We start from the raw sequence: 26,573 nt of genomic DNA, 5'->3' as shown, positions 1-26,573 counted from the left end.
ATCAGGTTGCATCTCAGGGATATCAGCTTATCTGTCTTAATGCTTGCTCACTTAGCACCTAACGAGGTTCTCATAGCATCTGTGCCTTACCTTGATGTACCTATCAGTGCAGCCAGAGATTGCGCACACAAACTTCATACGTCTGACTTCTTCCACCAGAATGTTTGTATCTGAGTTGGCAGCCCTCCTAAAGCTTTCGCTGAAGCCTCTAAAAAAACTTCCTCAAAGGTTGAGGAGCTGCCTTCTGGTGAATTTGCAGGGGCTGTGGCCATATGGCTGGCCAGTGCAACATACAAGAGGAAGACATTGTGGTCAAGGGTTAAAATGTAAGAGGCTTCTTTTTAAATGGGGTTTTTGATATTGCTGGCTGAGTCAGCATTTATTGTCTATTTCTCGTTTTCTTTGAAGATGGTTGTGAGCTGCTTTCTAGAACCGCTACACCTTATTTGATGCAGGTATACCCACAATTCCATTAAAGAAGAAATTCCAGGATTTTGACCATGTGACAATGAAGGAACAGTGATATATTTCCAAGGCAGTGACTGGCTTGAAAGGGAACTTGCAGCTGATAGTGCTCCTATGTCTATCTTCTGCTATTTTCCTTCTAGACTATACAGGACAGTTTGGAAGCTGCCGTCTGAGAATCCTTGATATATTTCTGCAGTGCATCTTATAGGTAGTGCACACTATTGGTACTGAGCTTTGATACCGGAGGGAATGGATTCTGTTGGTTGTGGTGCCAACCAAGTGCGCTGCTTTGTCTTGGATAGTGTCAAGATTCTAGGTTGCTGCTGGAGGCACATTCATCCATTAGGTGGGAAGTATTCCATCACACTCCTGACTTGTGCCTTTAAAAGTTAGGTAGACTTTGTGGAGTCGGGGAGTGGGAGAGTTACTTACTGCAGGATTCTTAACCTTTAACCTGCTCTTGTGGTCACAGTATATACATATATATATATATATATATATATATGGTTAGTCGATTTTAGTTTCTGGTGACTACAGGAAGTTAATAGTGGGAATTCAGTTATTGTTATACCACTGAATGTCAAGGGGTGAAAGTTAGATGCTCTCTTGTTAAAGATGGCAATTGCCTGACATTTGTGTAGTGTGGAGGTAACTGGCCACTTGTCAGACCAGACTGCTTATTGGTCAGGTTTCGCTTCTTTTTGATATGGACTGCATAATATCTGAGAAGTTAAGAATGGAGCTGAACATTGTGCAGTCACCAGCAAGCAGCTCACTTTTGTCTGAGTGATAGGGGAAAAATCATTGAGAAAACAGTTGAAAATGCTTGGGCCTAGGACAATCCCCTGAAAGTGGAGAGTCACTCCTACAGTGATATCCTGATAGTGAAATGACTGACCTTGAAGAACCATAACCCTTTCACCCAGTATAGTTGCAAACAGCAGAATGTTTCCACTTATTCAGATTTGAAGGTGCCAGTGTTGGATTGGGGTGTATAAAGTTAAAAGTTACACAACACCAGGTTATAGTCCAACAGGTTTAATTGGAATCACTAGTTTTTGAAGTGCTCCCCCTTTTTCAGGTGAAGGAGCAGTACTCCAAAAACCAGTGCTTCCAAATAAACCTGTTGGACTATCCCCTAATTCCCATTGATTCAGGTTTTACTAAGGTCAACTTGTTGTCACACTTGGTCAAAAATGGTTTTGATGTCAAGGACAGTCACTGTCATCTGTTCTTCAGATAATTAGTTTTGTGTTTAAAGGTGAGCCTTATATAATATGCTGTCCTTACATTTCAAATTTTAATCCCGCTTTATCATTGTCCGTTTCTATAATTATGTTAAATCTAATTGCGTTTTGATTATCATCAAAGTGGTCACCCACCACTCCTTCATTCACCTGCCCTGTCTCATTTCCTGAAACAAAATGTAGAATTGTTCCTATTATCAGACTTGTTACATGCTAATTAATACATTTAATACAAATGGAGTCCAAGAATTTTCTGTCCTCTGTTCCTGTCACACTGCAAGTATACCAGTTAATATTTATCTAGCTGCATCCCCAATTATATTTATCTCCGACTTTTGCACTCAGAAATTTGCCATACGTAGTTTCACCTGTCTTCCAATATATATGGTCAATAGTACATGCCCAGCAATCTGTGAATCCTCTACCTTGTTTCGAAATTTAAAAATCCTGAAACAGCTTCAATGCGCATTTCTAATTTCCAACCTAACAGTCAAATATTTTAGACCTAGAACAAAATCTGGAATTTCTGTTTTTATTTCGGATTATAAGAATGAGGATTATCTTGATACTGATATTAAAAACAGTACAGGAACAGAATCACTACGATCTGAAATTCCACCATCAACATTTCCAACACCAACAGGAAACTACAATTTCACACTTGCTGTCACAAATCAAACTATGGCTGTAAATACAAATATTACAGACATACATTTTTTTGACTGGCTTTAGTAGCAAAAATGACAACCTCCTGATAGCCTTTTAAAGAAGTTACCTCAACTTAGATTTTTATCAGCATCCCATTAGCTATCCTCAAACATTCTCCTCTTCCTGAAGAGTGAATGAAAGTAGGCCCTTGAGCTTTGATGGAGAAGATTTGAAATGTAAGGACAGCATATTATATAAGGCTCACCTTTAAACACAAAACTAATTATCTGAAGAACAGATGACCTTGACATCAAAACCATTTTTGACCAAGTGTGACAACAAGTTGACCTTAGTAAAACCTGAATCAATGCGAATTAGGAGATAGTCCAACAGGTTTATTTGGAAGCACTAGTTTTTGGAGTACTGCTCCTTCACCTGAAAAAGGGGCAGCACTTCAAAAACTAGTGATTCCAATTAAACCTGTTGGACTATAACCTGGTGTTGTGTGATTGTCCTAGGCCCATGAATGATAGGAAATCAATCACAACATTGATAATTCAAGGGAAATAAAGTTTGTTCTGGTTTCCAATGGAGAATCCAAATTCACTAAATGCTGCAGAAGGTCTTTATCAAAAGCTTTCAATATTTAATCTAGTTTATACCTTCCCTTACCAAGTGATGCAGTACAAAATTTACTGAGGTAGTTAATCCCAATTAAGGGTCCAATGACCCTCAGCTATAAACCAGTTGCAGTAGGTTTATCAGGAAAGATACTGGAGTGAATCTATCTAACCTGAAAGTCGCCTGTGTGTGATTCAAATATTTATACATTTAGATACCTGAACCAGGAAGGCATTTGTAGTGGCACTATCTCTGAGCCAGGAGGCTGAGGATCAGTAGTGTCTTCATACTTTGGAACAAGTTAAGAAAATACCAAGGCCTGAAAAGCCAGAAAACCCATAAGCTCATGTGCAAAACAACATGAGGTACTCAATGTTCAATGAGGCAACATAACACCGAGATGCATAACATTGAATTCAAGAGTCGTGAGGTGATGTTGCAGCTGTACAGGACTTTGGTTAGGCCACATTTGGAGTACTGTGTGCAGTTCTGGTCGCCTCACTTTAGGAAAGATGTGGAAGCTTTGGAGAGGGTGCAGAGAAGATTTACCAGGATGTTGCCTGGAATGGAGAGTAGGTCGTACGAGGATAGGTTGAGAGTTCTCGGCCTTTTCTCGTTGGAACGGCGAAGGATGAGGGGTGACTTGATAGAGGTTTATAAGATGATCAGAGGAATAGATAGAGTAGACAGTCAGAAACTTTTTCCCCGGGTACAACAGAGTGTTACAAGGGGACATAAATTTAAGGTGAAGGGTGGAAGGTATAGGGGAGATGTCAGGGGTGGGTTCTTTACTCAGAGAGTGGTGGGGGCATGGAATGCGCTGCCCGAGGGAGTGGTAGAGTCAGATTCATTGGCGACCTTTAAGCGGCATTTGGATAGGTACATGGATGGGTGCTTAATCTAGGATAGAAGTTCGGCACAACATCGTGGGCCGAAGGGCCTGTTCTGTGCTGTATTGTTCTATGTTCTATGTTCTATGTTCTATGCAGATGGTGGTGACTTCCTTGTCAGACAATAGCCTCTGATAATTCATATTCCGTTGACAAATGATTTTTGGACAACATCCTTAGAAAATAAAGTTGCCCATTGTGATAGTGTAGTCACTTAGAAAAAAAAATCTGAATCTACTCATTCCAACAATGAACAATATCTTAAGACACCACATTAACTGACAATGTCAAATCCAGGTCCAGTTTTCTTTTTGCTTATCAACTTGAAGTGATAATTTTCCTCCAACTTCCAATGATGCTGCCTCATCTTTCGAGTCTTGACATTATTTTCTGTTGTCATTTCAGATTATGTTACAAATGTTTATCTAAACTTTGATACAGAAAACAGTGCAGGGACCACATCATCAAATGAAGAATATAATCAATCAACAATTCATCCACCACCAACAGGTACCTACAATTCCACTCTACTAAATATGCTTCAAAATGTTGCCGTTAATACCAAAGTGAAGGATATCACATTTTTAAACTGACCTTGATAATTGTAAAAGCAAACACCACAGTTTAAAAAAAAATCAGAGTACATCACAGAAACAGAACAATTATCAGATGGTCAGTAGATCTTCCAATAAGTTAACATTAGGAGTTGCGGCAACTGTCAGCAAGTGCCAGTTTGATTGGTGTGGGATAAAATGAAAAAAAATGTAATCTTCAACACTTTTTGGGACTACTCTGGAACAGTGATCCTCTCACTACTGCATGCGGAAAACAGAACTAACCAATGTTTGAATGGGTCTGAAGAGCTGACCGAGCTCTCCCTGTGGTACAGCTGAGAGTCTTCCATTCACTTTTTAACAAGTTGTAAACAGATTACTAAATCTCAGCTTTTTTTTTAAGTCCAGTCATTCAGTCTTCACCCTCACTGAAAGACCTCAAGCTTTGATGTGGAAGATTAGGGGCCTGGCTCTTTTCAAAATTATAAAACATACATTTAGAACTTACATGCAATACACGTTTGATCGGAAGTCAATCACAAAATTCATCATTCCAGGGCTAGAAAGTATAACCTTGCTTCCAGTCGTAAATTCAAGTTTTCTGAATGATGCAGTATCACTATGAAAAGCTTACAATATTTACATTATTCGTTAACTCAGCAAAGTCTATGTTGCAGATTGTAATGGGACAGTGTTTCACTTAAATACCCTGAAAGACACAGGAATGAAATCAATGAATCAGATAGTCCTTTATGTAATTCTAATGTTTATTCCATTGGAAGAGCTGAACAATGGAGCTTCAGGTGAACATGTACTAAACAACATCCTTTAAGTCTCAATATCATTTGAAGTTACACAATGCTGAGAAACGCAGATGGTGGTGACTTCTTTGTCAGACAATTGTCTCATATAATCCAACCACAGTTTCCCAAATTCACTTGACAACATTTTTAGAAATAAAGTTGCCCACTGTGATAATATAGTCACTTGTAATTTTTTTGTCTGCAAGCATTTATGAGATGATAAGTGCATGATTTCCAAGCGGATGTCCCTGTTATTCTGAAAACTACTTTTGTGCTGAAAGATGAACACTGCTCACCTCTAGAAAATTTGCCTTTCACCAATCATAAAGTTTACTACTGGTGTATCAGTATGGTGTGAAATCTAAATCCATTTGGATGACCATCTCTATTATGCTCACTAATTAATTCTTTACCAACCTGTCCAGCTCCATTTCCTGAAACTAAACCTAGAATTGTAGCTGTCTTGTTGTGTAATTGCTAATAGATTTCAGTTCACTGCTGTTCAGGAATTTTCTGCCTTCAGTCCCTGTCACACGAAGCGATTCTCAGTTAATACTTAGGAGGTTGAATCCTTAGAGGTTACTGCACTATGATTTCTGTACTCAGTAATTTATCCATATATTTGAATCTCTCATTCTCATCCACTACATGATGACCAATAGAGCATGCCTAGTATTGTGTGCATCCCATGTCTGTTTGAGTTCAAGTGATCTGACCACATTTGATCCTTCACTTATTATATTGTCCCATTCTCATCAGCAAAACATGCTATCATCAATACCTGGAGTATTAGATATAATTTTGGTCCTTTTACTTGAGCATAGATTTAGATGCACTGGAAGCAATTCGAATGAAGTTCACTAGATTGATTCTAGAGGTGAGGAATTTGTCTGGTAAAAGTTCATTAGGCCAACACTTTCACAACTTCAAAGAATGGGAGGAGATCTATTTGAGACAAATAAGATGACAAAGAGACTAACAAAGTAGGCTTAGAATGCATATTTCCTTTTGTGGGACGATCTAGAATGAGAGATCCTAGGTTTATGCAAACATCAAAGAGGTGAGGAGAAAAGAATTCTCTCAAAAGATAGTGAACCCATGGAATTCAACACGACAGAGTGCTGATGTTGGAACATTAAATTTAAGGAAGCGATCCATAGAATATTTTCATTAATCATGGTCTGAAGGGTTATGAAGAGCGGCAAAGAAAGTGAAGTTGACATTGATGGGGGATCTGCCAATATCTTATTAACCTACTTTTTGAATCAAGTTAAAAATCACACTACACCAGGTTATAGTCCAACAGGTTTATTTGGAAGCACTAAGTTTCGGAGCACTGCTCCTTCAGCAGCTGCTCCTTCATCAGTTGGCAACCACCTGATGAAGGAGCAGCGCTCCGAAAGCTTGTGCTTCCAAATAAGCCTGTTGGACAATAACCTGGTGTTGTGTGATTTTTAACTTTGTACACCCCTGTCCAATACCGGCACCTCCAATTCATGACTACTTTTTGAATATGTATATTCAACACGGTGGGCGGCACGGTGGCACAGTGGTTAGCCTCACAGCGCCAGAGACCCAGGTTCAATTCCCACCTCAGGCAACTGACTGACTGTGTGGAGTTTGCATGTTCTCCCCGTGTCTGCGTGGGTTTCCTCCGGGTGCTCCGGTTTCCTCCCACAGTCCAAAGATGTGCAGGTCAGGTGAATTGGCCATGCTAAATTGCCCGTAGTGTTAGGTAAGGGGTAGATGTAGATGTAGATGTAGATGTAGGGGTATGGGTGGGTTACGCTTCGGCGGGGCGGTGTGGACTTGTTGGGCCGAAGGGCCTGTTTCCACACTGTAAGTAATCTAATCTAATCTAACACTTGGAGCAAAATCTGGATTCTTGCCTGGAAAATGTTCCACAAACTCAAGTGAATAAAAACACTAGCTTGATTCTATATATTTCCACTGTCATTGTTACCATTTCCTGGAACACTCAACACAAAACCTCATGACAGCATTACTCCAAACTGGGACAAATGAGTTGCATTCCAGGGGTGAGATGACAATATCTGTCCTCGAAAACAATGCAGCATTTTCAAGCACCCGGCTTGAAAGAGATTGAACAAAATTAGACTCAAAAGCATTGATGACTAAACTCTCCACCATCTGAACTCACACATGTCATGGCACATTACTATTGCATTATCGCATATTAGTCATGTTAGTTCCTGTAACTCATTGCAGGAGCTCCTCAGTATATCCATCTTCAACAATATCAATGGCCTTTTTGTACTCATATGGTTAGAAGTGAAGATGTATGCTCATGAGTTCAAGGTCGGCAATACACTGCAACTATAAAGTTAACCAAGTTATTTCACATCTGTAATTCTATATTAATTTCAAACTTCCAAATAAGCTTATTCAACTTTTACAACGGAATCTCTAGATTGAGGATATCTCACTTTGAAATTGAAAAAAATTGCATTTGATTTGATATACTCCAACTGTCAACATTGTCTTCCATTTAAATCAACTCAATGTATAATCCAAGGGCAGCATGGTGGATCAGTGATCAGTGCTGCTGCCTCACTGCACCAGGGACCCGGGTTTGATTCCACCCTCTGGCAACTGTCTGTCTGGAGCTTGCACGCCTTCCTCGTGTCTGCTTAGATTTCCGCCAGATGTTCTGGTTTCCACCCACAGGCCAAAGATGTGCAGGTTAGGTGGATTGGCCATGCGAAATTGCCCATAGTATCCAGGGATGTCTAAGTTAGGTGTGTTAACCATGGGAAATGTAGGGTGATAGGGATGGGTCAGGTTGGAGTGTTCTTCGAACGGTCAATGTGGACTTGTTGAGCTGAATGTCCTGTTTCCACACTGTAGGAATTCTATTTTTAAAAAGTCCAAATGGTTTTTCACTTAGCCACTTGAATTGTCACTTTCTTTCTCCCTCCAAAGATGCCCCATTTTCAGAATCTTGACAGCATTTTCTTTTTCAGTTTCAGATTATGTTACTGATGATTATTCAACTTTTGATATAGAAGACAGTGCAGGGACCATATCATCAAATGCAGAAAATAATCAATCAACAATTCATCCACCACTAACAGTATCTATAATTCCACTCCAGTAAATATACTTCAAAATGTGGCTGTTAATACTGAAATGAAGGACATCATATTTTTAAACTGGCCTTGATAATTATAAAAGCAAACACCAAACATCAGTTAAACAGTTAAAATCAGAGTACATCTCAGAAACAGAACAATTAACAAATCGTCAATAGATCTTCCAATAAGTTACCATCAGGAGTTGTGGTGTCTGTCAAAAACAGCGTCAATTTGATTGGCGTGAAATAAAATGAATAAGAATGTAATCTTCAACACTTTTTGGGACTATTCTGGATCAGTAATCCTCAGGTGACCTCTCACTACTATATGAGGAAGACATAACTAACCAATATTTGAATGGGTCCCTGGAGAGTTGAACTGGCTCTCCCTGTAGCACAGGAAGCAGCTGACAGTCTTAGCATCAACATGATAGACTTTTGAAATAGGTTTTAAACAGATTACTAAATCTCAGATAATGAGAGTCTGGTCAGCCGTCCTCATCATTATCCCTCTCCACTAAAGACCTCAGGATTGGATACAGAAGTCTATGAGACTAGCTATTTTCCAAATAATATAAATTTATTGAGCACTGTACATGCAACACACATTTTTTGGGAAGTCAATCACAAAATTAATAGTTCAAGAGATAAAAAGTATAATCTTGTTTCCAATAGTGAATCCAAATTCAATAAACGGTGAAGAATTACTTTGAAAAGCTTTCAACATTAAAACTAGCTCATCCCTTAACTCAGCAAAGGGTACATTGCAGATTTTAGCAGGACAGTTTTTTCCCTTAATTGGGATTCAACAAACTCTGATACAATGCAGCAGCAGTACCATTGTTGTGACAGACACAGGAATGAATCCAGTGAATCTGAATATCCCTTATATAATTCTAATGTATATACCATTAGAAGACGTGAACCAAAAGGAATGTCATGACCACGTGCACTAAATAACATCATTCGAGATACAAAATCTCCTTTGAGGTAACCAGTGCTAAGATGCAAATAGTGGTGACTTCATTGTCAAACATATGCATCTTATAATTCAGATTCTGATTCCAGATTCATTTGTCAACTGACTTTTGGACAATATCCTTGGAAAGTAAAGTCAAATAAAGTAAACAGGGACAAATGTGTTGAATTCTAGAGGAGTAAAAAGAATATCTGCCCTTATCTACCAATGAAGTGTTTGATAGTATCTGGAACTTGACTCTATTTATTCCAAATATCAACATTATCTTTCCGTTACACATACAAGACCAACTGACAATGTAGAATCCAGGTCAAGACTTCTTTATTACTTGTCCATTTGAAGTGATAACTTTTCTCCTACTACCACAAGATGCTGTCTGATCTTTTGAGTCTTGATGCTATTTTCTGTTTTCATTTCAAATTACGCTACCCATGATTATCAAAACTTTGTTATAGAAGACAGTGAAAGGACCACAGCATCAAATGCAAAAAATAATCCATCAACAATTCTTCCACTACCAACAAGTATCTACAACTCCACTCTAGTGAATGTACTTCAAGATGTGGCTGTTAATACCAAAATGAAGGATATCATATTTTTAAACTGGCCTTGATAATTGCAAAAGCAAACATCAGTTTAACATCAGTTAAAAAAATCAGACTATATCACAGAAACAAAATTAACAAAATGGTCAGTAATTCTTCAAATAAGTTATCAGGAACAGTGGCAACTATCAGCAACTCTGTCAATTTGATTGATGAATTTCAATGTAATCCTCAACTCTTTTTGGGGTTATTCTGAATCAGACATAATCATCAGATGATCTGTCTCATGACAATTTGAGGGAGACATAACTAATCAATGTTTGAATAGATCTAAAAAACTGACCTGGCTCTCCCTGTGATACAGGAAGCAGCTAGCAGTCGTACCATTTGCCCGACAGCCTTTTGAAAAAGTTTTAACCGGATTACTAAATCTCGGATATTGTAAGGGTCTGGTCAGCTGTCTTCATCATTGTGCCACCCCACTGAAGGTCCTCGAGCTTGGATACAGAAGATTATGAGTTTAGTTATTTTCAAAAATATATAACAATTATTTAGAATGATACATATAATTCTCTTTCAATGGGAAGTCAATCAAAAAATTAATAATCACACAACATGAGGTTATAGTCCAACAGGTTTATTTGAAAGTACAGGTTTGCTGAGCGCTGATGAAGGAGTAGCATTCCAAAAGCTTGTACTTCCAAATAAATCTGTTGGACTACCACCTGGTGTTGTGAGATTTTTAACTTTGTCCACCCCAGTCCAACACTGACATCTCCACACCATAATATTAGTAGTTCAAAGGAAAGAAAGTATAACCTTGTTTCCAATAGAATCCAAGTTCACCACATGATGCAGAATTATACTGCAAATCTTTCAACAATTAAAGTAGCCTAACCCCTAGCTCAGAAAATTGTACGTTGCAGATTTTAGCAGAACAATTTTTCTCTGAATTGGGATTCAACTATCTCTGATACAATGTAGAAGTAGTACCATTATCATGACAGACAGGAGTGAATCCAATGAATCTGAATATTCCTTCTGTAATTCCAATATTTATACCATTAGAAGAATTCTTGAGCACATGTACACAACAACATCCTTCAAGATACTCAAGTTCCTTTGAGGTAACACGGTGCTGACAGATGGAGATGGAGGTGACTTCCTTGTGAGACAATTGCATCTTATAACACAAAGTCAGGTTCCCAGATTCACTTGACACTGAATTTGGGCAATATCCTTAGGAGGTAAAGTTGCTCATTGTAATTGTGTAGTCACCTGCAATTTTTTCCAAAATTATGTTCCTGTTATTCTGAAAACTACTTTCATGTTGAAAGATATTCAATGTTCAGCCTTAGAAAATTTGCCTTTCACCAGTTACAGATTTTATTTTTGGTCTATCTATGTCTGTTGCCATGACGTTGTTAAATCTAATTGTTTTTGATGACTATCTCTATTTTGTTCACCCACTGCTTCTTCATCTACCTGCTCAGCTTCAAATCCTGTAACTAAACCTCAAATTGTGCCTCTCTTGTTGAGCTTGTTACATGCTGCATAATGAATTTCACTTGCTGTAGTTCAGGATTCTTCTGCCTTCTCAGCTTTTCACATTGTAGGTATCCCAATTAATATTTGGGGTTGAATCCCCAGAAATTATTGCACAATGGTTTCTGTACAAACTAATTTGAATCTCTCATTCTTACCCATTATATAATGATCAATAATGCATGCCTCGCAATGTGTGTATCCCATGTTTGTTTCTGAGTTCAAGTGATACGGCCACATTTGATGTTACATTTAGTATATCATCTCTTCCCAGTAGTAATACACTATTTCACTGAGAAGAAAGTGAGGACTGCAGATGTTGGGGATCAGAGCTTAAAAATGTGTTGCTAGAAAAGCACAGCAGGTCAGGCAGCATCCAAGGAACAGGAGAATCGATGTTTTTTTATGCCTGAAACGTCGATTCTCCTGCTCCTTAGATGCTGCCTGACCTGCTGCGCTTTTCCATCAACACTATTTCACTGATACCTGGACTATTACATATGGCTTTGGTCACTCTTGGGCATGGATTGAATTGTCTTGGAGCCAATTCCAGAGGTTCATTCAACTGATTCTAGGTATGAGAGATTTGTCCAGTAAAGGTTCATTGAGTAGTTTAATCCGACAGTTTTTTGAGTTCTGAAGAATAAGTGGAGATCTATTTCAGGTAAAGAAATCCAGATTGACAAACTAGACATAGAAGGGATGTTGCCTCTTCTGGGGCAATCTGGATCAAAATGTCCCAGATTGATGCTAAGGGGTGGCAAATTTAGAACAGAGGAAAAAAAACTTCTGTCAAATGGGTTGTGAATCTGTGGAATACAAAACCTGAGCTTGGGTTCACAATGGCTTCTGCAACTGGCGCAGACTCAAGGAGGTGGCAGTGAGAGTCAGGTTGGGCTCTGTACAAGACATGGCAGCATCAGCAGTAGCAGTATTGATGAGGTGAGCCCAATGCGGACTGATAGCAGCAGCAGTGGGGTCTATTTTGGGCTGATGTGGTACATGGCAGCATTGGAGTCATCTGCATTGGTGAGGTCCATCAACGATTCATAGTGGCGAGGGCATAGATGGAGACAAGGTGGCGTCAAAGGTTGGTGACTCATGTTCCACGGGCGCAATGAAGGGAACTCATGCCTGGCTATCGACTCTCTATCCCCTAACGCCGCTCTTCACAAGAAGGACTATGAAGTTGAAGACCTTTTCTTTATTTCTCCATTTTTCTGCCTTTATACTCTATGTTTTGTTTCATGTTCCTGCATTTCAAGGTGCCACTGGAAAGTGGCAACACCATACAAAACCTTTCACTGGATTTTCTAACAAAACGTACATGACAATACTTAAATCATATCAAATCAACACCAGAGTGCAGTGGATGCTGGGACATTAAATTTAAGGAAGAGACAGGTGGATTTTTGTTATTAGTCATGGTTTAAAGGGTTCTGGAGAGCAGCAACGAAGATGAATTTAAGGCCAAGCTGATATTAGCCACAGTCATATTAATCTAATATTTATTTTAAAACATAAAACAAAACCTGGATTCTTGTCTAAAGAATGTGTCATAAATTGAAATGAAGAAAAACACAGGTTTGATTATATTTACACCCGTTCTCATCGGTATCGTTTCCTGGAACACTCAGCAATAAGCCTCATGACAGCATTGCTCCAAACAGAGCCAAATGAGTTGAATTCCAGAGGTGGGGTAAATATATCTGCTCTTTGGTAGTATCTGGCTCCAAAGAACCTTAGCAAAATTAGACTCAATAGTATTAAGAGCTCAACTGGCTACCATCTGAACTCATAATATGACACATTATTGCATACCAATCATGTCGGTTTCTGTACCTAATTGCAGGAGTTCCTTAGTACATTCATTTTCAACAATGTTAATGGTCTTTTTTTTAATCATAAAGGTGAGAAGTGAAGCTGTCAATTGATGATTCCATTGTGTTCAATACTATTGGATTACCTAAGTTAATCAAGCTGTTTTACAATCATATTGAACTGTCAAATAAGTATGTTCAACGTTACAATGGAATCTCTTTGTTGAGGATATCTCAGTTTCAATTGGAATAAAACATCCATTTTATTCTACTTATTCCAAATAGCAACATTATCTTTCCTTCAGAGATACCAAATCATCTAACAGTGTAGAATCTAGATGCAGATCTTCCTTAATAGATCGCCTTGAAGTGATAACTTTCCTCCACTCTCCACAGATGCTGCCTGACCTTCCAAGTCTTGACACTATTTTCTGTTTGCATTTCAGATTATGTTACCAATGGTTATCCAACTTTTGATATAGAAAGTGCAGGGACCATACCATCAAATGCAGAAAGTAATCTATCAACAATTCTTCCACCACCAATTTATCGATAATTCCACTCTAACAAACACAGTTCAAAATATGGCTTAAATATCAAAGTTAAGGACATCATATTATTAAGCTGGCCTTGCCTCTTGTAAAATAAAACACCTTTACATCAGTAAAAAATCAGAGCATATCATGACGACAGAATAATTTTAAAATGGTCAATAATTCTTCAAATAAGTTAACAGCAAGAGCTCTGGCAACAGTCAGCAAGTGTGTGAATTTGGTTGATGTGGAATACGATGAATTAAAATGTAATTATTATTTGGAGATGCCGGTGTTGGACTGGGGTGGACAAAGTTAAAAATCACACAACACCGGGTTATAGTCCAACAGGTTTAATTGGAAGCACTAGCTTTCGGACAACCACCTGATGAAGGAACGTCGCTCCGAAAGCTAGTGTGCTTCCAATTAAACCTGTCGGACTATAACCTGGTGTTGTGTGATTTTTAGCAATGTAATTATTGATTCTTTTTATGACTCTTTTTGATCAGACATAATCCTCAGATGATCCTCTCACTTCTATATGAGGATGGCATAACTAAGCAACGCTTGAATGGGTCTTACCATCAATGTGATAGACTTTCTAATAAGTTTTAACAGGTTTACTACAACTTGGATATTATAATGGCCCTGTCAGCTGTTCTCACAAACATATTGCTCCACTGAAGAGTGAACATACATAGGTTTTCGATACAGGAGATTATGAGACTAGCTGTTATGTAGAATTATGTATAATTTATTTAGAAATATACATATGATTCACATTTGATGGCAAGTCAATCACAAAATTAATATTTCAAGGTAAAGAAAGTATAATCTTCATTCCAATAGAGAATCCAAGTTCACAAAATGATGCATATTTATTATGAAAAGCTTTAGCATTTAAACTACCTTATCCCTTCACTCAGGTAAATTGTACTTTGCAGATCTTAGTGGGATAGCTTTCCCTTAATTAGGATAAAACTATCTTTGATATGATCCAATAGTAGTACCATTACCGTGAGAGACACTGGAGTGAGTTCAATGAATCTTAATATCCCTTGTGTAATTCTAATATGTATACCATTAGGAGAGCTGAATCCAAAAGGTCTTCATGTGCTCATCTACTAAACAACATCTTCAAGAAACTTAGCCTCCTTGTCATGACCTTTTGATTTTCATTTGATTTCCACCAGAAGTGGAGATGTCTGCTGACAATCAAATTTTTAAGTTCACCAAACAGTTTCAGATCAGATTCTACAGTCACATCAAACCATCACATATTTATATTCATTTCTACAACAATTAGAATAGCTATATCGATATCTCATAAATTCAATTAAAATAAAATTCCATTTTTTTCCTGCTATCATCATTATTTTACTTTTCATGACAGTAAATTAACTGACAATCTCTTGACTTGGAATAATTATTTTGTTCTTCCCTGTTAAATGCTGTCTCATCTTCTGAGCCTTTATAGTTTCGGTTTTTCTTTCACATTACTTTACCAATGGTTATCCACATTTTGATATTGAAGACAGTACAGGAACAAAATCAACAAATGATCTATCAACAATTCTTCTGCCATCAACAGGTATCTCAAATTCCATTCTTGTGATCACCGTTCAAATTATGGCTGTAAATTCTAAAATTAAGGTTACCATTTTTTTAAACCGTTTCTGATGCTTCCAAAGTTCACATAAATTCTCTTGAATTCAAATATCTTTTCTTATTCTATTGTACCCCATTTTATAAACATACCTACAGAACTGTCATAAACAATGGCAACAACAGAATTGGAAATATAACTTAGTAGCCCGCGGATTGCTGTTCGGTTGGTGTTACACCTGTACCACTCCAACTTAAATCTCATGATAGACTTGGTCGAAACTGGAACAATGAGATGAATTGCAGAGGTGAAAAAGAACAACCTTCCCTCCCCTTAATCATATCCTAACCCTAATCTTAACTCTATTGCAGCATTTTGGTAATATTTGGCTCCAAAGAGCATTTAGCTAGGTTGAACTCAACAGCATTCAAGACTAAACTCTCCACTATCTGCACTTACAACAAAGACAATGAAATTATTTCACATCATTCATCTTAGTCCTTAAACATTGCTGTCATAGTTTTCAGGACAGAGTTTTTAGACGAACCATCATCAGTTGCATCATCAAGGACCATCCCTCAACTGCAAGATCCAAACTCCGGAATGCTTACTGATAACTGTGCAGTCTGCAATATCCTCGGATCACACAACAGTTTCATATCAGTATTCTTGCATTCACAAAACTTGACATATATATCTAAAATTTATATTATGGGTCCGAGCATTCAGAAGATCTTATGACTTAATTGAATCTAAACACATATTTGATGCTATTTACTACAATAATTGATATTTGTTTTTATAGAGTCAGAGTCACAGAGATGCACAGCACAGAAACGGACCCTTTGATCCAACTCATCCATGCAGACCAGATATCCTAAATTAATCTAGGCCCATTTGCCAGCACTTGGCTCATATCCCTCCAAACCCTTTCTATTCATATACCAATCCAGTTGCCTTTTAAATGCTTGTAATTGTACTAGTCTCCACCACTTCCTCTGGCAGCTCATTCCATACACGCACCACCTTTTGCATGAAACATTTGCCCCTTAGGTCCCTTTTAAGTCTTTCCTCTCACTCTAAGCCTATGGCCTCTATTTCTGGACTCCTCCACCCCAGGAAAAATAACTGCAAATAATGAATTTGAAGTTTGGTAAGGATTCTTTGATGAGTTAGATTAGTTTAATTGGGTTAGACACAGTTAATTAGTCTTGAATCAATGCCTTCAAACTATTTAGTTTAGATATTTCATATTCGACATATTCAGACCAGTCAATACCAGCACACTGAATTAATGAACAATATCAAATATTATTAAGTATTATCAAACATAATAATGTGCAGTGTTACTGGTACACCTGTGAGAGTCTGCAATTCATCCTCAGTTGATCACTTCAAGGTGGATTTTAAGAGGATGCCTTCCCTTTTGGATAACCTTTCCAAATCTAGATTTATTTATATGTTACAAGGAGCCAAATTAATTAGGCCTTCTTGAGTTTTTTTAGCAACTAAATGTGAAGAATAGTAATAAAATGAAATATTCATACACAGATTAAAATGTGAAGTCAGTAAAGAGATAACATTTAAAAAGATACAATAAATACTCTTGGGTTTCATGGTTGATATCAATGATTAATACCAGTAATGCTCACATTGGTAATAAAGCAGGTCATATTGATATTCTTGGCCCTGCATATTATTTAACAGGCTTGTGTGCTTTTCCTTCTTTTTCAATGGTGATTTTCACTAACTAAGTTTGTTCCCAACAATCATTTCAAGAGAGATTTATTTTTACCTACAGTGCAGAGGTGTCAAATAGCTGTTGTTGAGGATCAGACCAAGCCCCTCAAAATGTATTAGGAAAATAATCTAAACCCTAATGTTTTCTTATTTTAAAGGTGCAATTTTCCAGATGCAATTTAATTGGGCAAACTATTTGACCTTAAGCAAAACAAAATTTATTTTTACACTACAGCTAAAATAAAGACAAAATAAAAATAAAGAAAAGAATTGGCTTAACTATAAGTTGATAAAAATGCTTAACAAAATAATTTATAAGCATCTAATTCGTTATTTCAATATAGTAACATCCCATGGACATATCTTTGGCAAGGGCAAATTCAGTAAAATAGTCAAATTCAATATTCAGATTGTTTCACATACAATTCTAGCAGTAGGAAGTGAACACCAGCTTTTAGGTGTAACAGAGAGGAATAAGCTTCCACATCGAGCTTCAAAACAACAACTGCAGAAAGCTAAATCTAAAAATCCTGGTTCTGTGGGAGCTTGACACCACTCGTTCAGGCTGCTTCTATTGTTCCAAGTTCTTTTTTAAAAAAGCCTCACAAGCTGCTGACTTTATTGATTTTGAACAGACCGCTTGGTACCTGTGTCTCAAACTCTCTTCATAAAAAAAGGGACAAAATACACCACTTAAAGCCATAGTATCAGCACACTGTTCACAAGCTGTGACCTTCACAGCATGCTAATTAACATGAGTACATCAGCACATTAACATACTGAGACAGAGGCTGCATGATTTTAAAATAATTTTGTTCTTGTGCATTCCTGAGGATGTAAAACACAAACATACCTTTTCAACTTGTGTCCAAAATCTAGAATATAACCCACAGAAGACGACTTTCTTTCTGAGAAGGGTAATCAATTATGGAGTATCGTCTATTCCACTTTTTCTCTATTTGAGGTTTCTTTGACACTCTACAGATGGGAAATTCCATGGGTTCACAGAGAGGGGTGGGGCATCCAACATTCAGGATTTACATTATGAGCCATTCTTTAATGGTATTTCGTTTTTAAAGGCTTGTTGTGTTTAAAATTTCAATAAGTTCACAAATAATCCAGGTTTTTGATTCACTATATGACAAAATGAACTGACCAGCTAAAATATCCTCAACGATATACTTATCAGAAACATTTTTTGAAGTAGATTGTTAGAACCCAGCTCACAGACAGAAAATCTTCCCATTCTGAAGAACATAAATATTTAATGTTCAGCTTGACAGGACTCCAACCCACAGACAGGGATCCCTGACCTGAGAATTTCCATGAATTACTAGGCTAGTTTAGAGTGATCTAAATCCTGATCTGAGGCAAGAACACACTCTGCCTGAAGGATACACGTGTACTACAAGAAAACAAGCCTTTATTATCCATTGATAATTAATTACATATTCATCAATTACAACATGAATGAGGTATTTCCTGTTATCAATTAACTTACTGACAGTTTGTTACTTAAATCACTGGCATATCATGCTCTGACATTTTGTCAGTTGGCAGAATGTGACAGCAAAAGCTTTGCTTTGTCAAATATAAATATGCTTGTAGAAAATCTTTAATAATGTGAATATCAGCAAACTAAATCTAGATGTCAAAACTTAGAAAATAGGACTGCTTTCAACAACAAATAGCTTTATATGTTACCTCCTTCATAACAACCATACACTGTTTGATCACGTCACAAATCACCATCCCAAAAAAAACTCCAGTTTAAACTTTGATTGCGTGGATTTCTATCCTTATGCTACTTGTGTTGCTTGAGAATACACATTAACTTTTTCTAACGTTAGTAGCTATCTGGCTTTCCATTGATTACATCAATTAAGAGGGCCTTTGGCATCAGATAGTCGACACAAGTTCCATTGAATATATAAAATCTTACATCATTCTAACCACTATTCTAATATTAGTGTTACTATAGTAATATCAAAAACTGAGCATGGGCAAATGGTAATATCAAAAGCAGCCAAGCTGCCTTATCAAGCAAACACACAAGTAGTTATAAAGCACGACTGTTTTCCACACATAAGATAAGTGAGAACAAGCCTAAATATTTGATCTAGAAATACGGAGAACTAAAACGTATAAAATAAATAAAAAAGCTTAAACTAGATCCATTGTCTACAATTGATCCCAGCTTTATAAACATTGGCATCTGAAGTATTGATTAATCTAATGTCAAATTCTTTTGTGAAAATGGTATGACATCAATGCAATAATGGCACATTTTAATCAGATGGTCAAATGTGTAAAGGGTATTTTAGTTAGATGATAATCAGTTTCAACTTCACACGAAAAGTGGCTAATCATAAGGATTAACATTAATCCATTCCAAACTGGTTATCCTTTCACAGCGCATTTTGAATTCATGCATTTCCATTCAAATCACAAATTAGATTTGCATTTTCATAAGTTCTAAGCAATCCACAAGATTTTAGCTTTCCTTAATTACTGTTTCAGTTACCTTCCACAAATCCATCAGACTCAATATCAGAACAAAGCACACCAATAGTTTAAAAATGTTCAGACCACTTCAAGGTTCTCATCTATCAGTAGAATAGTTTCATTTCAAATATAAATATTGCAAGTGTATCTTTTATATATTGTGAAAAGTCAGCCAGAATTTTGTTTTATTTATTTTTCACTTAACACTAACATTTTCCATCAGTTTCAACTTCAGAACAAAGCATTTCAGTCAGATCATCTACAAATGTAACCAAGTTTTCAACCACTTTAGCTTCAAAAAATGAAACAAATATCTGAAGAAGGGCTTATGCCCGAAACGTCGATTCTCCTGCTCCTTAGATGTTGCCTGACCTGCTGCGCTTTTCTAGCAACACATTTTTCAGCTCAACACTATCAAGTCAGTAACAGCTCATAAGACGGACCAAAATATATTGACAGAACCACCTACAACTTCAAAATCAACAGTATTATCAAGTAAACTCATGAGTATTTATAAAAATAAACCATTTTCCCCATACCATTAGTCAACTGAAAAAGTCCAATTATTGGACTTAGGAATTCAGAACATTGTGAATTATTTTTTGATGTTACTGTACTTAGTATTATCAAGCAAAATAATAGGAAGCATAATGTTAAATTATCTTCCTTAGATAACTTCCTTTTTAAAATATATGTCATCTGTTTCAGTTGAATGGAATCTTTTTTCAATGTGTTAGTTGTAACAATGTCTTGCTTCAGTCTGCTTGGTATGTAAATCTTTTCAACTAAATAATTCATCTTGATTGATCTGGATCATTTTTCTAAGTCCCAAATCAATTGTCAATTCTATTGTCTACTTTTGATCCATAGTCATACAAATACAACATGTCTATGTTTTAATACGGTAAGAAATTATTTTTGGAAATACTTATGCTAGTAATAACTCAAGTTTTCAAAAGATACATTATTAGTGACAAACTGCTGGGCCAAAATGTTCCTAGCTTTTTGGGAACTGGTTGGGTATCAAAGACCATTGAGGGTTGATTTTCATCTCACCTTCCACGATGGTGTTGGAGGGGTTGATTTCAGCCATCATCGAAAAAGTAAACCACAATTTCTGTTTTACATGGAAAGTGCATTTGCAAAAATGATCTTGAATTAATATTTGTTCTGAATATAGCCGTACTCCAAAAACAGGTATTACAATTTTGATCTTGCATGTCACTTTGTTATCTTTCATCTGTTGCAAGCAATCAGCAAGAATTCTGCATTAACTAATCAAAACTTCTCTTCACATCATATTCTTTACAGTTACATCATCTTCAACATCAAATCAAAACACATTAACAGGTTCATCTCCAACTTCAACAATTTTGTCCTTAAAAACTAAAGGAATGATCAACAAAACTAACACAGCACTAACTCAAACGTCAGATCAAAGTGCATTGTCAGAACCATCTACAACTCTGTCTCCTTCAACGAGCCCAACATTGGGTACAATAACAGGTATGCATATCATAAAAGTAACTTACAAGCACCATATTGAAACAAGTACAATTATTAGACCTCTGAACAATTGGCAATTATGAGAATCATTATTATCATTACTGAAGACAGCAAATGTAACTTATTTCCAGTTTGAATTCAGATTCAAGTGGATTTTGATGACTTAGATATTGAAATTTCTGATAACTATCATTAGTTCTATAAAAATTCAGGATATTCTAGAATTGTCTTCACTTTATGAAGATTATCAGCACAAATTGATTTTATGAATCATTTATAAACATCCCTTTGCTAATTGACTCATGCAAAAGTTTCATTTAAAAAAAAGACATGCAGTTGAAACTTTTAGTCTTGCATTAAAAGGACAGATGCATGAATGCCAAATTTCAAAGACAACAAAAAAACATGCAGCTTGAGGAAATGGTGCTGATTGCTTGGTAAATCTATTCTGATTGGTTGAGGCATTGTCATGTACAAAACATCGGGGAAAATATTATCCTGTAGGTTTTGTTCCAATCAAAAGGGCATGATATCAGAATGTGTTCTTTCTTCCTGCAGAGGGTGTATTATTATGTCTCGTGTCGAGCAACATTATAAAGCAACAATGTGAGCCTGGCTGATCATCTAATATTGGTGGCTAGTGTAATTCTTAGCATACTAGCAAGTGTCAGCAAGCACTATCCCATCATATAACCAGATCTAACCTCTGACAGTGTGTTCTTAATTTTAAAGCTGGCTGGCAGAGTAGGGTCAGTACACTGCCTGTTACAAGCAACTGAAGGATCTGCTCATTCTTGGGACATGTCCCATATATTTGGCATCATAACATCTCGATAACATATCACCCATTTGTGTGGTGGATAGAATTTCTTAATGGCTTTCTGGTAGCATCTGGTTCATGGAAGATAATGCCTTCCAGAGTAATTTGAAGTCGACTAAGCATTTCTTAGGTTGGGTATCAAAGACCATTGAGGGTTGATTTTCATCTCACCTTCCACTATGGTGTTGGAGGGGGGGATTTCAGCCATCATCGAAAAAGTAAACCACAATTTCTGTTTTACATGGAAAGTGCGTTGCAAAAATGATCTTGAATTAATATTTGTTCTGAATATAGCCATACTCCAAAAACAAGTATTACAATTTTGATCTTGCATGTCACTTTGTTATCTTTCATCTGTTGCAAGCAATCAGCAAGAATTTTGCATTAACTAATCAAACCTTCTCTTCACATCATATTCTTTACAGTTACATCATCTTCAACATCAAATCAAAACACATTAACAGGTTCATCTCCAACTTCAACAATTTTGTCCTCAAAAACTAAAGGAATGATCAACAAAACTAACACAGCACTAACTCAAACGTCAGATCAAAGTGCATTGTCAGAACCATCTACAACTCTGTCTCCTTCAACGAGCCCAACATTGGGTACAATAACAGGTACGCATATCATGAAAGTAACTTACAAGCACCATAATGAAACAAGTACAATTGTTAGACCTCTGAACAATTGGCAATTATGAGAATCATTATTATCATTACTGAAGACAGCAAATGTAACATATTTCCCGTTTGAATTCAGATTCAAGTGGATTTTGATGACTTAGATATTGAAATTTCTGATAACTATCATTAGTTCTATAAAAATTCCAGATATTCTAGAATTGTCTTCACTTTATGAAGATTATCAGCACAAATTGATTGCATGAATCATTTATAAACGTCCCTTTGCTAATTGACTCATGCAAAAGTTTCATTTTAAAAAAAAGACATGCAGTTGAAACTTTTAGTCTTGCTTTAAAAGGACAGATGCATGAACGCCAAATTTAAAAGACAACAAAAAAACATGCAGCTTGATGAAATGGTGCTGATTGCTTGGTAAATCTATTCTGATTGGTTGAGGCATTGTCATGTACAAAACATCGGGGAAAATATTATCCTGTAGGTTTTGTTCCAATCAAAAGGGCATGATATCAGAATGTGTTCTTTCTTCCTGCAGGGGGTGTATTATTATGTCTCGTGTCTAGCAACATTATAAAGCAACAATGTGAGCCTGGCTGATCATCTAATATTGGTGGCTAGTGTAATTCTTAGCATACTAGCAAGTGTCAGCAAGCACTATCCCATCATATAACCAGATCTAACCTCTGACAGTGTGTTCTTAATTTTAAAGCTGGCTGGGAGAGTAGGGTCAGTACACTGCCTGTTACAAGCAACTGAAGGATCTGCTCATTCTTGGGACATGTCCCATATATTTGGCATCATAACATCTCGATAACATATCACCCATTTGTGTGGTGGATAGAATTTCTTAATGGCTTTCTGGTAGCATCTGGTTCGTGGAAGATAATGCCTTCCAGACTAATTTGAAGTCGACTAAGCATTTCTTAGGTTGGGTATCAAAGACCATTAAGGGTTGATTTTCATCTCACCTTCCACTATGGTGTTGGAGGGGGGGATTTCAGCCATCATCGAAAAAGTAAACCACAATTTCTGTTTTACATGGAAAGTGCATTTGCAAAAATGATCTTGAATTAACATTTGTTCTGAATATAGCCATACTCCAAAACCAGGTTTTACAATTTTGATCTTGCATGTCACTTTGTTATCTTTCATCTGTTGCAAGCAATCAGCAAGAATTTTGCATTAACTAATCAAAACTTCTCTTCGCATCATATTCTTAACAGTTACATCATCTTCAACATCAAAGCAAAATACATTAACAGGTTCATCTCCAACTTCAACAATTTTGTCCTCCAAAATTAAAGGAATGATCAACAAAACTAACACAGCACTAACTCAAACGTCAGAACAAAGTGCATTGTCAGAACCATCTACAACTCTGTCTCCTTCAACGAGCCCAACATTGGGTACAATAACAGGTATGCATATCATAAAAGTAACTTACAAGCACCATAATGAAACAAGTACAATTATTAGACCTCTGAACAATTGGCAATTATGAGAATCATTATTATCATTACTGAAGACAGCAAATGTAACTTATTTCCAGTTTGAATTCAGATTCAAGTGGATTTTCTTGACTTAGATATTGAAATTTCTGATAATTATCATTAGTTCTATAAAAATTCAGGATATTCTGGAATTGTCTTCACTTTATGAATTGATTTTATGAATCATTTATAAACATCCCTTTGCTAATTGACTCATGCAAAAGTTTCATTTTAAAAAAAAGACATGCAGTTGAAACTTTTAGTCTTGCATTAAAAGGACAGATGCATGAATGCCAAATTTCAAAGACAACAAAAAAACATGCAGCTTGAGGAAATGGTGCTGATTGCTTGGTAAATCTATTCTGATTGGTTGAGGCATTGTCATGTACAAAACATCGGGGAAAATATTATCCTGTAGGTTTTGTTCCAATCAAAAGGGCATGATATCAGAATGTGTTCTTTCTTCCTGCAGAGGGTGTATTATTATGTCTCGTGTCTAGCAACATTGTCAGCAAGCACTATCCTATCATATAACCAGATCTAACCTCTGACAGTGTGTTGTTAATTTTAAAGCTGGCTGGCAGAGTTGGGTCAGTACACTGCCTGTTACAAGCAACTGAAGGATCTGCTCATTCTTGGGACATGTCCCATATATTTGGCATCATAACATCTCGATAACATATCACCCATTTGTGTGGAGGATAGAATTTCTTATTGGCTTTCTGGCAGCATCTGGTTAGTGGAAGATAATGCCTTCCAGTGTAATTTGAATTCGACTAATCATTTCTTAGGTGTGAAAGTGAAATCTCAGTCCTATCATGAGCATGCATTATACACAGTAAATAATGGTCTAATTGATGTAATCATTATTGCACAGGATAGCTTTATGTACTTCACTTCACCGCACGCTTGGGCAGTGACTGGGCTGGACTCCATTTATAATGTTGTTGATAAGCCCAATGTGCCGAGAATGGAAATGTATAAATCCCAATGTGTACATCGAGAAACTAATGTAGACTTGTAGCAGACAGTATTAGAGAAGTCATTAATAGATTTCTCACTAGCGTATTGAGGAAAACAAAACCTCTTCAGAGTGCTCCATTTCGAAGATGAATTTGAGTTTGGAGGGAATACTTACCTGCAGCTTTTGGTTCAAAAATAAGTTCCGTTTTGGCCATTCCATGTCCTGTAAAGGGCACCAAGCAAGAGTAATTAACTTGTAGCTCTGATAGTACTACTGTAGGGTTCATTCATCTGATCACCAGGGCCTTAACTCACCCTTCAGTGGTGCCTCAAAGTGGACTAAACTTGATATCAGAAAACCAAAGCATTTAAAATGATAGTGAACTAAATCATTGCATTGCAATATCCCACATAACTGTTTTTGCAACAATTGAGCTCACTGATGGACTATTTTCTTGTACAGATGTGCAAAACATAACAAATTCCAAGACAAAAGCTTCCTTCACAACAAGTCCTCAGACGTTGAACACAATATCATCAACCATGATCCAGACTAGCGGCGCATTAAGTACCAGCCAAACAACAGAAGTTCCCACAACTTTATGTCCTATATTCACTTTACAAGGTATTTTATCATACAGAACTTTGTAATCATATATTATTTCAGGGATTAGTTCATCAAGCTTCTCTGATAATTCTGTTCTTCAGACGTGGACGAACTTGGCAAGGCCACATCTATTAATAGATCCCTTATTCCTGAAGAACATGGAAGCTACAGGTCTCTTGGTGATAACATTTCCACACATCTGCTAAATATGATAGTCTGACTTCTTGTTTCAAAAATGATGCAAGAATTTCCATGTAAAACCCTGAAATGATGTTTAACTTCACAGGAAAATTACAAAGCGTCTGAGCGACTTGGACTATGGTGTGATTTGTGGCAGAAGACCTATCTCACTGTGTACCAGTGTCTATCAAAGAGCATGCTTTGTCTTTTGGGATACTGAGCATCTTGAATGTTGTGGGATCTGCATTGATCCAATCAAGTGCAGAGTATTCCATTACATTCCTGATCTGTCCCTTATAGATGGTGGACTGTCTTTGGAAAGACATAGGTGAATTACGTCTCACAGAATTCTTAATCTTTGGTCTGCTCCTTCTAAAAGTAGAATTTTTAGGAGTGATCCAATTCTGTTTCTGGTCAATGGTAAATCCCAGCATGGTAATAGTGGATGATTCAATGATGGCAACACCATTGAAAGTCAAAGTTTGATAATTAAATTCTGGCTTGTTGGAGATGGTCTTTGCCTGACAATTGTGCAGCACAAATGTTATTTGCCATTTATCAGTCCAAGCGTGGTTGTTCTGGACGTTGCCCAGATCTTGCTGCATTTTGGCATAGACCGCTTTAGTCATGAATGGTACTGGACGTTGTGCAATCATCAGTGAACATCCCTCCTTATGATGGAGGGAAGTTAATTGATGAAGCATCTGAAGGTGGTTTGACCAATGGTACCATCCTGAGGAAAACCAGCAGTGGTATCTTTGACTG

At 36.9% G+C, this 26,573-nt stretch overlaps 1 protein-coding gene across 1 annotated transcript in view; it reads left to right on the top strand.

Annotated features, from left to right (window-relative positions):
• LOC140478646 (mucin-4) overlaps positions 1-26,573 on the top strand; it is a 149,869-nt gene that overhangs the window by 37,331 nt on the left and 85,965 nt on the right. Inside the window, exons 7-11 of the mRNA XM_072571862.1 lie at positions 4,280-4,384; positions 20,910-21,104; positions 22,350-22,544; positions 23,792-23,986; positions 25,485-25,646. Coding sequence (XP_072427963.1) covers positions 4,280-4,384; positions 20,910-21,104; positions 22,350-22,544; positions 23,792-23,986; positions 25,485-25,646 — 852 coding nt within the window. The remainder of the gene's footprint in view (positions 1-4,279; positions 4,385-20,909; positions 21,105-22,349; positions 22,545-23,791; positions 23,987-25,484; positions 25,647-26,573) is intronic.

Source organism: Chiloscyllium punctatum, chromosome 6 (assembly GCF_047496795.1).
Source record: "Chiloscyllium punctatum isolate Juve2018m chromosome 6, sChiPun1.3, whole genome shotgun sequence".
Lineage (NCBI taxonomy): Eukaryota > Metazoa > Chordata > Chondrichthyes > Orectolobiformes > Hemiscylliidae > Chiloscyllium > Chiloscyllium punctatum.
The sequence above is the reverse complement of the archived record's forward strand: the minus strand, read 5'-3'. Positions and strand labels throughout refer to the sequence as shown.